Source organism: Ranitomeya variabilis, chromosome 3 (assembly GCF_051348905.1).
Source record: "Ranitomeya variabilis isolate aRanVar5 chromosome 3, aRanVar5.hap1, whole genome shotgun sequence".
Lineage (NCBI taxonomy): Eukaryota > Metazoa > Chordata > Amphibia > Anura > Dendrobatidae > Ranitomeya > Ranitomeya variabilis.
In genome coordinates, this window is record NC_135234.1 from 21,975,142 (window position 1) to 21,990,921 (window position 15,780).

At 43.6% G+C, this 15,780-nt stretch overlaps 1 protein-coding gene and 1 long non-coding RNA gene across 2 annotated transcripts in view; one reads left to right on the forward strand and one right to left on the reverse strand.

Moving 5' to 3' along the window:
- Nucleotides 1–15,780, forward strand: part of LOC143814988 (uncharacterized) — a 101,288-nt gene that overhangs the window by 4,535 nt on the left and 80,973 nt on the right. The window contains exon 2 of the long non-coding RNA XR_013223651.1: nt 15,452–15,567. This is a non-coding gene — a long non-coding RNA (uncharacterized LOC143814988). The remainder of the gene's footprint in view (nt 1–15,451; nt 15,568–15,780) is intronic.
- Nucleotides 9,617–15,780, reverse strand: part of RCSD1 (RCSD domain containing 1) — a 66,802-nt gene continuing 60,638 nt past the window's right edge. The window contains exon 7 of the mRNA XM_077293736.1: nt 9,617–15,300. Coding sequence (XP_077149851.1) covers nt 15,283–15,300 — 18 coding nt within the window. The 3' untranslated portion in view covers nt 9,617–15,282. The remainder of the gene's footprint in view (nt 15,301–15,780) is intronic.

A 15,780-nucleotide genomic window follows, 5' to 3' on the forward strand; every position in this document is an offset into this window, starting at 1 on the left:
CCCATGTGCCAACTCATGGCACATGGGGAGAACCTCAGTCCACTAGAGCAACCAGCTAACAAAGAGACATTCTAAGCAAGCTAGACAAAAAACCAAACAACTGAAAATCAGCACTTAGCTTATCCTGAAAGATCTGGGAGCAGGTAGGCAGGAACCAAACAGAGCACATCTGAACACATTGGTAGCCGGCAAGGGAAATGACAGAAAGGCCAGGTAAAATAGGAAACACCCAGCCTCTGATGGACAGATGGAAACCAAAGGCCGCAACCCACCAAAGTCACCCAGTACCAGCAGTAACCACCAGAGGGAGCCCGCAAACAGAATCCACAACAGTACCCCCCCTTGAGGAGGGGTCACCGAACCCTCACGAGAACCCCCAGGGCGATCAGGGTGAGCTCTATGGAAGGCGCGGACCAAATCAGTCGCATGAACATCGGAGGCGACCACCCAGGAATTGTCCTCCTGACCATAACCCTTCCACTTAACCAAATACTGGAGTTTGTGTCTGGAAACACGAGAATCCAAGATCTTTTCAACAACATACTCCAATTCTCCCTCCACCAGCACCGGAGCAGGAGGCTCGACCGAAGGAACAACAGGCACCTCATACCTCCGCAACAACGACCGATGGAACACATTATGAATAGCGAACGATGCTGGGAGATCCAAACGGAAAGATACAGGGTTAAGAATCTCCGAGATCCTATAAGGACCGATGAACCGAGGCTTGAACTTAGGAGAAGAGACCTTCATAGGGACAAAACGAGAAGACAACCACACCAAGTCCCCAACAAAAAGTCGGGGGCCCACGCGGCGACGGCGATTAGCAAACTGCTGAGTCTTCTCCTGAGATAACTTCAAATTGTCCACCACCTGATTCCAAATGTGATGTAGCCTGTCCACCACCACGTCCACTCCAGGACAATCCGAAGACTCCACCTGACCAGAGGAAAAACGAGGATGAAACCCCGAATTACAAAAAAAAGGAGAGACCAACGTGGCCGAACTAGCCCGATTATTAAGAGCAAATTCGGCCAGTGGCAAAAAAGCAACCCAGTCATCCTGATCAGCAGAAACAAAACACCTCAAATAAGTTTCCAAGGTCTGATTAGTTCGCTCCGTCTGGCCATTCGTCTGAGGATGGAATGCAGACGAGAAAGACAAATCAATGCCCATCTTGGCACAAAACGTCCGCCAAAATCTAGACACAAACTGGGATCCCCTGTCAGAAACGATATTCTCCGGAATCCCATGCAAACGAACCACGTTCTGAAAAAACAAAGGAACCAACTCAGAAGAGGAGGGCAACTTAGGCAAGGGCACCAAATGAACCATCTTAGAAAAGCGGTCACACACAACCCAGATAACGGACATTTTCTGTGAAACCGGGAGATCAGAAATAAAATCCATGGAAATGTGCGTCCAAGGCCTCTTCGGGATGGGCAAGGATAACAACAACCCACTAGCCCGTGAACAGCAAGGCTTAGCTCGAGCACACACTTCACAAGACTGCACAAAGGTACGCACATCCCTAGACAAGGAAGGCCACCAAAAAGACCTGGCCACCAAGTCTCTTGTACCAAATATTCCAGGATGACCAGCCAACACAGAAGAATGGACCTCGGAGATGACTCTACTGGTCCAATCATCCGGAACAAACAGTCTTTCTGGTGGACATCGATCCGGTTTATCCACCTGAAACTCCTGCAATGCGCGTCGCAAGTCTGGGGATACGGCGGACAATATTACCCCATCCCTAAGGATACCAGCAGGCCCAGTGTCTCCAGGAGAGTCAGGCACAAAACTCCTGGAAAGAGCATCTGCCTTCACATTCTTTGAACCTGGCAGGTATGAAACCACGAAATTGAAACGAGAAAAAAATAACGACCAACGAGCCTGTCTAGGATTCAAACGCCTGGCAGACTCAAGGTAAATGAGATTCTTGTGATCAGTCAAGACCACCACGCGATGTTTAGCACCCTCAAGCCAATTACACCACTCCTCAAATGCCCACTTCATGGCCAAAAGCTCCCGATTACCCACATCATAATTGTGCTCGGCGGGCGAGAATTTTCTAGAGAAGAAAGCACATGGCTTCATCACCGAGCCATTAGAACTTCTCTGTGACAAAACCGCCCCCGCTCCAATCTCGGAAGCATCAACCTCCACCTGGAAAGGAAGTGAAACATCTGGTTGACACAACACAGGAGCAGAAGAAAACCGGCGCTTAAGTTCCCGAAAGGCCTCCACGGCCGCAGGAGACCAATCAGCAACATCAGCACCCTTTTTAGTCAAATCAGTCAAAGGTTTAACAATACTGGAAAAATTAGCAATGAACCGACGATAAAAATTAGCAAACCCCAAGAACTTCTGAAGGCTCTTAACAGATGTAGGTTGTGTCCAGTCACAAATAGCCTGAACCTTAACGGGATCCATCTCAACAGTAGAAGGAGAAAAAATGTACCCCAAAAAAGAAATCTTCTGGACTCCGAAGAGACACTTTGAGCCCTTCACAAACAGAGAATTGGCCCGCAAAACCTGAAACACCTTCCTGACCTGTAGAACATGAGACTCCCAGTCATCAGAAAACACCAAAATATCATCCAAATACACAATCATAAACTTATCCAGATATTCACGGAAAATATTGTGCATAAAGGACTGAAAGACTGACGGAGCATTGGAGAGTCCAAAAGGCATCACCAAATACTCAAAATGGCCCTCAGGCGTATTAAATGCGGTTTTCCACTCATCACCCTGCTTTATCCGCACCAGATTATACGCACCACGAAGATCCATTTTAGTGAACCACCTAGCCCCCTTAATGCGAGCAAACAAATCAGTAAATAATGGCAATGGATACTGGTATTTGACTGTAATCTTATTCAGAAGGCGATAATCTATACAAGGCCTCAGGGAACCATCTTTTTTTGCCACGAAAAAAAAACCTGCTCCCAGAGGGGACGAAGATGGACGAATATGTCCCTTTTCCAAGGACTCCTTAATATAATTCCGCATAGCAGTATGCTCTGGCAGTGACAGATTAAATAAACGACCCTTAGGGAACTTACTGCCAGGAATCAATTCTATAGCACAGTCACACTCTCTATGGGGAGGGAGCGAACTGAGCTTAGGCTCCTCAAAAACATCCCTATAATCCGACAAAAACGCAGGGATCTCAGAAGGAGTAGATGAAGCGATAGAAATCGGAGGTGCATAATCATGAACCCCCTGACATCCCCAGCTTAGCACAGACATTGTTTTCCAGTCCAGGACAGGATTATGAGTTTGTAACCATGGCAGACCAAGCACTAGTACATCATGTAAATTATACAGTACAAGGAAGCGAATCACCTCCTGATGAACGGGAGTCATGCGCATGGTCACTTGTGTCCAATACTGCGGTTTATTCATAGCCAATGGTGTAGAATCAATTCCTTTCAGAGGAATAGGAACTTCCAGAGGCTCTAGACTAAAACCGCAGCGTTTAGCAAATGACCAATCCATAAGACTCAGGGCAGCGCCTGAATCCACATAGGCATCGACGGAAATGGAAGACAGTGAAAAAATCAGAGTCACAGACAAAATGAACTTAGACTGCAGAGTATCAATGGCAAAAGATTTATCAACCCTTTTTGTGCGTTTAGAGCATGCTGATATAACATGAGCTGAATCACCACAATAAAAACACAAACCATTTTTCCGCCTATAATTTTGCCGTTCACTTCTGGACTGAATTCTATCACATTGCATAGTCTCAGGTGCCTGTTCAGAAGACACCGCCAACTGGTGCACGGGTTTGCGCTCCCGTAAACGCCGATCAATCTGAATGGCCATAGCCATAGACTCATTCAGACCTGTAGGCGCAGGGAACCCCACCATAATATCCTTAATGGCCTCAGAAAGACCATTTCTGAAGTTTGCAGCCAGGGCGCACTCATTCCACTGAGTAAGCACCGACCATTTCCGAAATTTCTGACAATATATTTCCGCTTCATCATGCCCCTGAGAGAGGGCCAATAAAGCCTTTTCAGCCTGAATCTCTAGGTTAGGTTCCTCATAGAGCAATCCCAATGCCAGAAAAAACGCATCCACACTGAGCAATGCAGGATCCCCTGGTGCCAATGCAAATGCCCAATTCTGAGGGTCGCCCCGTAGGAACGATATAACAATCTTGACCTGTTGAGCAGGATCTCCAGAGGAGCGAGATTTCAAAGAGAGAAACAATTTACAATTGTTCCTGAAATTCAGGAAGGTAGATCTATCTCCAGAAAAACACTCTGGAATAGGAATTCTAGGTTCAGACATGGGAGTGTGAACAACGAAATCCTGTATGTTTTCAACCTTTGCCGCGAGATTACTCAGGCTGGAAGCCAAACTCTGGACATCCATGATAAACAGCTAAGATCAGAGCCATTCAAGGGTTAAGAGGAGGTAAGAAGCAGCTAGACAGCAATTAAGGGCTAGGCAGCAAAACTCTGAAGGAAAAAAAAAAAATTTTCCCTTGAACACTTCTATTTCTCCTGCTTCAGCCCAAACAATTAACACTTTGTGGGCCGGCTATACTGTCATGAATCCCCAATGGCTAGGGATAGCACAGGATTAGCAAAGTATAATAAATATCGGACGAGCTCTAGGGTGATGGAACCTGGGCTGACCGCTGCCCTACGCCTGACAAACGCAACTAGAGATAGCCAGGGAGCGTGCCTACGTTGGTTCTAGACGCCACGCACCAGCCTAAGAGCTAACTAGTACTGCAGAGGAAACAAAGACCTCACTTGCCTCCAGAGGAATTAACCCCAAAGATATAGTTGCCCCCCACATGTATTGACGGTGAAATGAGAGGAAGGCACACACATAGAGATGATGTATATAGCTTTAGCAAATAGAGGCCCGCTGAAAACTAGAAAGCAGAATGACACAAAAGGGGACTGAGCGGTCAGCAAAAAACCCTAATCAAAAAAACCATCCTGAGATTACAAGAACCCATGTGCCAACTCATGGCACATGGGGAGAACCTCGGTCCACTAGAGCAACCAGCTAACAAAGAGACATTCTAAGCAAGCTGGACAAAAAACCAAACAACTGAAAATCAGCACTTAGCTTATCCTGAAAGATCTGGGAGCAGGTAGGCAGGAACCAAACAGAGCACATCTGAACACATTGGTAGCCGGCAAGGGAAATGACAGAAAGGCCAGGTAAAATAGGAAACACCCAGCCTCTGATGGACAGATGGAAACCAAAGGCCGCAACCCACCAAAGTCACCCAGTACCAGCAGTAACCACCAGAGGGAGCCCGCAAACAGAATCCACAACAGGCTGCTCTCCACAGGAGATCATCATGGGACACTCATTAATTGGATTTCTGCGGATCAGGAAGTATATTGTTGGTTTATTATTTTAATATTTTTTACAGGTGAGCAATGGCTTCAGGGATCAAGGTGATGGTGAGTATGTACTCTATGTTGTATGTACTGTATATCTATATGTATGTGTTGTATGTACTGTATGTTATATGTTGTATGTACTGTTGTATGTAATGTATGTATTTTGTATGTACTGTTGTATGTATGTTGTATGTACTGTTGTATGTATGTTGTATGTATGTCATATGTTGTATGTACTGTTGTATGTATGTTATATGTACTGTCGTATGTTGTATGTACTGTTGTATGTATGTCGTATGTTGTATATACTGTTGTATGTATGTCATATGTTGTATGTATGTCGTATGTTGCATGTATGTTGTATGTACTGTTGTATGTATGTCGTATGTTGTATTTACTGTTGTATGTATGTCATATCTTGTGTGTACTGTTGTATGTTGTATGTACTGTTGTATGTACTGTTGTATGTATGTTGTATGTACTGTTGTATGTACTGTTTTATGTAGTATGTTGTATGTACTGTTCTATGTTGTATGTATGTCTTATGTTGTATGTACTGTTGTATGTATGTCATATGTTGTATGTACTGTTGTATGTATGTCATATGTTGTATGTACTGTTGTATGTATGTTGTATGTACTGTTGTATGTACTGTCGTATGTTGTATGTACTGTTATATGTACTGTTGTATGTATGTCGTATGCCGTATGTTGTATGTACTGTTGTATATATGTTGTATGTGCTGTTGTGTGTTGTATGTACTGTTGTATGTATGTTGTTTGTTGTATGTATGTTGTATGTATGTCGTATGTATGTTGTATGTACTGTTGTATGTTGTATGTACTGTTGTATGTTATATCCAACACAAGAGAAAAATGGAGTAGACATAGAATCTCAAAAATCATTATAAAAATGCACAGTTTATTACATAGATACCAAAAAGCAATTCAATCATATAAATATGGTGTACAAAACACAGGAACAAACCAAGAAACAAACTAGTGGTACAGCAGAAAGTTCATGGGGACACAGACCCCTATAGTATTAGACCATGGTGCGAGCCCAGTATATATGCCAGTGTACACAATATAGGGGGCACAGCATGTTATCAAATGCATCATAGCATAATGTCAATTACAATACCGCCACCCGCAAGGTACACTGGTGTAATTATAAACGCTTATCCATGGAAGATAGTCGGTCCCACGAACTCCCTGACGCCCCTGACGCGCGTTTCGCGGTCCAGCTTTTTCGAAGGGGAGTTGTTGTATGTTATATGTTGTATGTACTGTATGTGCTTTTTTTTTTTTACATTCAACACATTAGCCGGATGATGGGACTACTACTGTCCCATCATTGGCTAATGTGTCAATCACTGTCACTGTAGGAGGCATAGCCCGATGGGACTTGTAATCCCATCGGACGATGCCTGCGCGCACACACACACCCCCCCAAAGACCTCCCCCGACACCCCGCACAGACCCCCGACAGCCGCGGCAGACCCCCGACAGCCCACACAGACCCCCGACAGCCCCGCACAGACCCCCGACAGCCCCGCACAGACCACCGACAGCCCCGCACAGACCCCCGGCAGCCCCGCACAGACCCCCGACAGCCGCGGCAGACCCCCGACAGCCCACACAGACCCCCGACAGCCCCGCACAGACCCCCGACAGCCCCACACAGACCACCGACAGCCCCGCACAGACCTCCGGCAGCCCCGCACAGACCCCCGACAGCCCCGGCAGACCCCCGACAGCCCCGCACAGACCCCCGACAGCCCCAGCAGACCCCCGACAGCCCCGCACAGAGTCCCGCACAGATCCCCGACAGCCACGGCAGACCCCCGACAGCCCCGCACAGACCCCCGACAGCCCCGCACGGAGTCCCGCACAGATCCCCGACAGCCACGGCAGACCCCCGACAACCCCGCACAGACCCTCGACAGCCCCGGCAGAACCCCAGCAGCCCCGCACAGACCCCCGACAGCCTCACAGACGCATCGGCAGACCCACTGACAGCCCGCACACACATACACGCACACAGTCACCGCCCACACTCTGCCCACACATGCCCTCCTGATCTACAGCATTTCCCCCGCAGCTAAAACGCAGATCTTTTTTACATCTGCGCTTTTGCTGCGGATGTGCCCGACTCAATGCAAGTCAATGGGTGCAGAAACGCTGCAGATCCACACAAAGAAATGACATGCTGTGGAAAAAACAATGCTGTGTTCCAGCGTGTCTTTTTCCGCAGCATGTGCACAGCGGATTTGGTTTTCCATAGGTTTACATGTTACTGTACACGCATGGGAAAACAGCTGCAGATCCGCAGCGTCAAAAACATCGCGGATCCGCGGGAAAAACCGCAACGTGTGCACATACCCTATTACCCCATACTGAGGGATCATCATCATGGAAGCCCTCTGGTAGTAATGAATGACACAGGAGGCCGAGTTATAAAGAATATGCATTTATTTATAATTTACAGTCACGGACACGTTGTCCACAGATGCAGACATGGACGCCGTCTTTATTTTATTCCATGATATTAACAGCTAAAATAGAAATGTATGAAGCAACAACAGAGGAAATAATCATAAAACAAGCAAAAAAATGAGCATCTTTTAGACGACCTGAAGACAAAAAAAAAGAACCTATGGCGGTTTTTAGGCCCGTTTATGAGGTAATAAAATGAAGAATAAAAGGTCTTGGCCCAGATAAAGGGTAAACAAATGAAGAAAACAATGATCTACGTAGGTGGCGGCCATTTTGAGGCATCAAACTTCTGAAGAGATAAGATGGCGTATGGCGTGATGCCATAACTCCCAATATTATGGGATATTTTAAAGCCCCGATAAAGTCTCCCATAAAATATCCCATAAAGGTGCAATTTTTTAGTCACATTTACAAACCTGACAAGAAAACAGGAGGCCATTTTGGTTTGGTTTTTATGGATGCTTAACAACCATAACCGTCTATATGGGTTGTCATATAGGAAGTCCTTAGCAACCAGTCTGTCACAAATGTGACATCACGCATGTTTTTTTAGTACGTGTATCTGAATACCAAGAAATGTGTAAGCCTAGTCAATCTGTCACAAAATGGCGACTTTCTCTGTGAGGAAATGGCAGCTTTCGCTTGTCATGAGTGTGTGGCAATAATACGATTATAACATTTCCAGCACCAGGCATACCTGGCAGTAACACACGATTTATTTACGTCACATGACCACTTTTTTTATTTTAGCTCCACAATGAATGGCGGTAGAGATTATCCGGACACATGACACAAACGTCAACAGAAGCAGCACTGGCGGTCATAAGCTTCTACCACTGGTCAAAGAGGGCAGTAGCGGACCGTGCGTCATTACATACAGAACTATGGGGCCCCACTGGAATAGGGCCCCACTATATAACACTATTATGGGGGGGGGGGTTATATACAGTAAAGCAGCCGGGTGACCCCAGTAATATATTTTCTTATAAAAATATATATATGATGTATGTTGATTTCACCTGAGACGTAACTGGACATCAAAGAAGAACGAGAACATGGCGATCATCCCCCCCCCAAAAAAAAAAAATATATCTTGCGTCTGAGTTTATTGGGAAGCGTCACACCAGCTTTATAGTCTTTGTAATAAATGTTCATTACTTTTCCTACTGTAAAAAAAAAAAAAAATCTGGAAACCATCAACAAGTAACTGCTGTTGACAGATCCGTTAATCGTATTATGCGCTTCTATTTGGTACTTTTGTCACATGGTTGCGTCCTAATGTCCCCACACTTTTTGGGGGGTTTACCAGTGCCTGGAAGCCCCCATCGGAGACATTTGTGTGAAGAAGCTTGGGGGCAATATGGGTGGGAAATTAATGGAGAAGGAATATGAATCAACAGCAGCTTGTTGATGGTTTCCAAAGAGCACCAGTATAAATGTGAACTAAAATCATGGAAAGTAACAGCAATATATATCATAGAGATGTTTAAGAACACTGATTTTCATACAATAGATTAAAATTAAGGTTAATATAAATGTAGATCGCCAGTCACTGGTTAAAGGGGTTGTCCAGGATTTAAAAAAAAAAAACATAGCTGCTTTCTGACAGAAACAGCGCCACCCCCTGACCATGGCTTGCGTCTGATACTGTAACTAAGCTCCATTGAAGTGAATGAAGCTGAGCCACAATAATACACATAACACATGGTCGGGCAGTGGTGCCTTTTCTAAAAAAAAAAAAAAAAAAAAAGCAGCCATGTTTTTCTAATCCTAGACAACCCCTTTAATAACACAGTAAAGGTCTCCCCATGGAAGACAGGTCTGATCCCAAAGTTACAGTGGGTGTGTAAATATAGGTTAGAGGCTACATTTGTTTTCCTAGGCCTCTGTTTCTATGGAAATTGCCCCTAGCAACCAACCAGAGGCCATGTTTCATTTTTTATGCACAGTATACGAAATGGAAGCTGAGCTCTGATTGGTCGCTAAGGACAATGCCATTTTCTGTTTCCATCACAGTTTTGATATACAAGGCCCACATTTTAGAGTGTTTCCATTTTTAAGTGTGGGAGAAGCTCCCAAAGCATATATTAAACAAATCTATAGATCCTCTTTCACAGCATATAGACATATTTTATTTTTTGGCTGTAAAGTCTTTAAGGCTAGGTTTTTATATTGGTGTGCACTACAGGTATCGCCTCCATTTCCATAATTATTAATAATTGCCGAATGCCAGAATAATGAGAGAGAAAGTTTTAAGGCATTTTTATTACTTGCTGCGAAGTCAAAGGTTTACATACCCTAAGATTACTATGCCTTTAAACGAATCTGGGCTGCCCATAAGATGATGTCATGTGTTTAGAAGCTTCTGATAGTTGTTTTTGGCAACATCTGAGTTAATTAGAGACATATCTGTGGATGTATCTTAACCCCTTCACCCCGAAGCCTGTTTTCACATTTCCCACGTGTCTAATTTTTATTATTTTCATAAGGGTAATAGTAGAAAATGAACGATACAATTTGTTGTGCAATTTATCCTGAGCATGCCAATACCCCATATGTGGGGGAAATCTACTGTTTGGGCGCACGGCAGGGCTTGAAAGGGAACAAGCTCCATTTGACTTTTTGAATGTAAAATTTGCTGGAATAATTAGCGGACGCCATGTCGCGTTTGGAGAGCCCCTGATGTGCCTAAACAATGGAAACCCCCCACAAGTGACACCATTTTGGAAACTAGACCCATTAGGGAACTTATCTAGATGTGTATTGAGCCGTGAAATTAAAAAAAATCAAGTATGTCCTTCAAAAATCTTTTTTAGCTCCAAATTTTGTATTTGCACAAGGGTAACAGGAGAAAATGGACGCCAACATTTGTTGTGCAATTTCTCCTGAGTTCGCCGATACCCCATATGTGGTCGAAATCGTTTTTTGAGGCACAGTGCAAAGCTCAGAAGGGAAGTAGCGTCATATTACTTGTTTGAGGGTGCCATGTTACATTGGCAGAGCCCCTGAGGTGTCAGAACTGCAGAACCCCCATATGTGACCCCATTTTACCAATTAAACCTCTCAATAATTCATCTAGGGGTTCAGTGATTATATTGACACCGCAGGTGTGTCACAGACTTTTATACCATTGAGCAGTGAAGATAAAATAATTTACATTTTTACCACCAAGATAATGTTACAAGTTTTACATTTTCATACTGGGAAATGGGTAAAAATGGCACCAAAATGTGTCCCACAATTTCTACTGAATGTAGAAATACCCCATATGTGGCAGTGCTGTACTACTTAGCCATACGGGGAGACTCGAGAGGGACAGAGTGCTCTTTGCCTCCTGGAACACAGATGTTCCTAGAATTTTTGCGGATTCCATATAAAGAGCCCCTACGTGCTAGAAAAGCAGAATCCTCCCTCAAGTGACCCCATTTTGGAAATTATAACCTTTTGGGAATTTATCTACAGGTGTAGTGACCATTTTGACTCCATGGGCATTTTCCAGAAACAAACAGCAGTGGATGTTGCTAAGTGAAAATTGCAAACTCCCGTTGTAGTGACCAGTACCTTATAGTGACCAGTACGCTGTAGGGACCAGTACGCTGTAGGAACCAGTACGTTATGCCCAGCCCGTGCTTCTGGAGACACACACCAATGCCAAACATGTGGGCACTAAATGTGGTTTAGGCACACTGGGGATCAGAAGTGAGGAGAGCATTTGGATTTGGGAGGGGAGAATTTCCTGAATTTCTTTTGGGGAGCGAGGAGCTTTTTCGCTTTTCCAGATCCTTTGTGCTACCAGTAACGTGGAAGCCCCCTGTATTTCTGTTAACAGATGACAGACCTGAGTGGGGACTTGCTTATTTGGTTATTGAGTTGAAGCTTTCATTGGAAATATTTTACATAGCATTTATGTCCACATTTATCCAGCGCGCTACACTGAGCACTTAAATCGGGGTTTCCATCTAAATTTCTGAGTGACATGACAGATGGATCCATTCACTAAAATGAGGCAGCAGAGTTACTCTGGACTCTGTCTGGCCTCTGTTCAGTGGTGTCCTTTTCAGAAGTGCACAAAACTGTGGCCAATGGCACTTTTATGCAATCCTAAAAAGATGGACACCATCAGATCACAGGTCCTATGGCGCCCAGTGTCTCCATCTGCCTCATTATAGGGAATCTTCCGCTGGGGATTCTGTCTGAATCACGTATTTCAGAGATTTACACAGAAACCCCGGTGTAAGCACTCAGCACAGAGCGCAGGATAAATGTGCACCAAGCATTACTGCCATCTTTCGGAGAATGAAAAGAATCAACAGCATGTGAAGAATTGGTTTTATTTATTTGTCATGCCGTTCCTCGTGCGGTATAAGAGATTAAGTGGCTTTATTCTTCGGGTCGGTGCGATTACAGCGATACCAGATTTATATCGGGTTTTTATGTTTGGCTGCTGTCACACACTAAAAAGCCCTTTTTATTGCAAAAACATTTTGACAGCTATAATTTTACCATATTTTGGCCGACAGAGTCATGTGAGGTCTGGTTTTTTGGGGGACGAGCTGATGTTTTTATTGGTACCATTGTCGGGCACATGACATTTTTGATCGCTTTCTATTCCAATTTTTGGGAGACAATGAACAAAAACCAGCAATTCAGGAATAGCTTCTTTTTTTTTTTAAATACTGTTCCACGTGTGGTAAAAAAGATTGGTATTACTTTACAAGCTTTATCCTTCGAGTCAGTACAATTACAGCGATACACAATTTATATTTTTTTTATGTTTTGGCACATTTACACAATAAAAACTATTTGATAGAAAAAATAATTATTTTTGCATTGCTTTATTCTGAGAGATATAGCTTTTTTTTATTTTTCCACTGATGGAGCTGTATGGCTGCTTGTTTTTTGCAGGAGAAGATGACTTTTTCATCGGTACCATTTTTAGTTACATTCGTCTGTTTGATCAAGTTTTATTGCACTTTTTAGTTCGGCTGTATGATGATAAAGCATTGTTTTTTGCCTCTTTTTTTTTTACGGGTTAACTAGTGGGACAGTTTTATAGAGCGGGTAGTTACAGACGTAGCAATACCAAATATGTGTACTTTTATTGTTTATTTTTTATTTACATAAACAAATGTATTTATTGGAAACATATTTGTCTCTTTATTTGGGGATTTAAAAAAAAATATTTTTACACTTTCTAATATTTTTTTTAAACTTTTTTACAATCTTCCAGGATGGGACATTACTGTATAACATCAGACCGCTGATCTGATGTTTTGCAATGCATCTAGACGAGGATCTGACAGGAGGTCTTATGTCCTGCTTTGAGCAGACACTAACATGCCACGTTCCCTGAAGGACTCCGCGGCCATCTTGCGGCCGGGGATCTCCATAAAGACCATCAGGACAATGTGACGTGCGTTGCTTCGGGGTGTCAGCTGTCTTCCGCACACGATCGCCGCAGCGCTCAGCATGAGGCCACGTGATCGGTGCGCCGTACTAGTACTGCTGTTTGCAGAACACAGTTCCCAAAGAGCAGTACTAGTACGGTGCATGTCTGGAAAGAGTTAATACACACCTAAAACACACTGCTTCTTTGTGTAGCATCATGGGAAAGTCTCAAGAAATCAGCCAAGATATCAGGAAGAGAATTGTGGACTTGCAGAAGTCTGGCTCATCCTTGGGTACAATTTCAATATACCTGAAGGTGCCCCGTTCATCTGTACAAACAATTATATGCAAGTACAAACAAGATGGTAATCTCCAGGGATCATACCGCTCAGGAAGGAGAAGGGTTCTGTGTCCCAGAGATGAACGCACTTTGGTCCAACTTGTGCATATCAACCCATGGATAAAAGCAAAAGACCTTGTGAAGATGATGGCAGAAGCTGGTAAGATTATGTCAATATCCACAGTGAAACGATTACTGTATTAACATGGGCAGGAAGGCCACTCTGCCAGGAAGAAGCCGTTACTCCAAAAGAAACATAAAAAAGCCATATTAATGTTTGCTAATAGACACAGAAACAAAGACCTTAAGACATGTCCTGTGGTCTGATGAAACTAAAATGAACTTTTGGGCATAATGACCATTGTTACGTTTGGAGGAAGAAGGGAGAAGCTTGGAAGCCTAAGAACACCATCCCAACTGTGAAACATGGAGGTGGCTGGATCATATTGCGGTGTTTTGCTGCAGGAGGGACTGGTGCACCTCATAAAATAGATGGCATCATGACAAAAGAAGATTATGTGGCAATACTGAAGCAACATCTCAAGACGTGAGCCAGGCTTGGGCGGAAATGGGTCTTCCAAATGGACAATGACCCGAAGCATTCTGCCAAAGTCAATGTTTTGGAGCGGCCATCACAAAGCCCTGATCTCAATCCTATTGAAAATGTATGGGCAAAGCTGAAAAGGCCGATGCAAGCAAGGCGACCTGCAAACCTGGATCAGTTACACCAGTTTTGTCAGGAGGAATGGACCCAAATTCCAACCAACTATTGTGAGAAGCTTGTGGAAGGAGATCCCACCCAAGTAATTCAGGTTAAGGGCAATGGTACCAAATACTAATGAAATGGATGGAAAATGCCTTAAAACATTCTCACTCTCTCATTAGTATGGCATTTGTCAAATATTAATAATTATGATAATCCTAATTGACCTAAAACGGGAAAGGTTTATTTTGATTTCATGTCAGATATTAAGAAAAACATGAAGATGAGTCTTTATATATAGTGGATGGAAACTGCTGGTTTCAATTGTATATTCCCTTAATTCTGGAAAAAGTAAAAGTAGACTCAGTAATGGCAACCATATTGGTTATCACCCAGGTGGCGGCCATATTGGTTGTCACCAAGGTAGTGGACATTTTGGCTGTCATCCAGGTGGCGGCCATATAGGTTGTCATCCAGGTGGAGGCCATATTGGTTGTCACCAAGGTAGTGGCCATTTTGGCTGTCTTCCAGGTGGCGGCCATATTGGCTGTCATCCAGGTGGCGGCCATATTGGTTGTAAACCAGACAAAGACTGACTTTTTTTAAACGGAGGTTCTGAATGAGCATGAGGCACAAGATGTAATTAATATGTAACATATCTATAAACCTCAGGGACGCCATAAACATATCAAAATGGATTCTAGAGAAAACTACAACTCCCAGCCTCCAGAACAGCTGTCGAGCCGCCATCCTATGAACGTATATCACATATATACACGTTGTGTTGGCCGTTACTCTGCGCATTACGCTTCTTATACATCTGTAAGGAATTCTCCAGGTGGCGCTGACGCCGGCTGTGCTGCTATGAGGACAGATGCCATCCATTATCAGGTTTTTGCTTAAACATGGCGGATGCCCAAGTTCGTTGGGTGAAGACCTGGGATTTTACTCTTTTCCATTTTTGCTTCACTTTTCCGGTTTATCCTATAAGAGGGAAACATTTAAAGGGTTAATGCCTTTGTCATAGACGGGTATTGTCGGACAGTTCAAAATTGCTAATATGGACAAGCAATTTACTGATTATTAAAATTTTTTAGCTGATTTAGAGATATTAACACTTTTCTTTTCATTACAGCTCGTTGCCTTGGAGACCGATCACCGCTGCTAGAACATGTGAAGCGCTAAAAAACTCTTTTCTATTGAGTTTGTAAGCGCTGTTTTGAAGCTGAACGGAATCGCTCGAAAAAAAAGGTATCATAAATACATTTTTTGGGGTGGGTGGGGGATATTTTTACAACGATCATTATTTTGGTAACAAAAAAAGACGGTCTGCTGATATGATTCTTCAGATTTGTACAATTATAGAGATACCAAACTTGTATAGTTTATTTTACTATCTTAGTGTCTTAAAAAAAAAAATTGGCATAAAAATAAAATATTTTGTTTGTGCAGCCATTTTCTGAC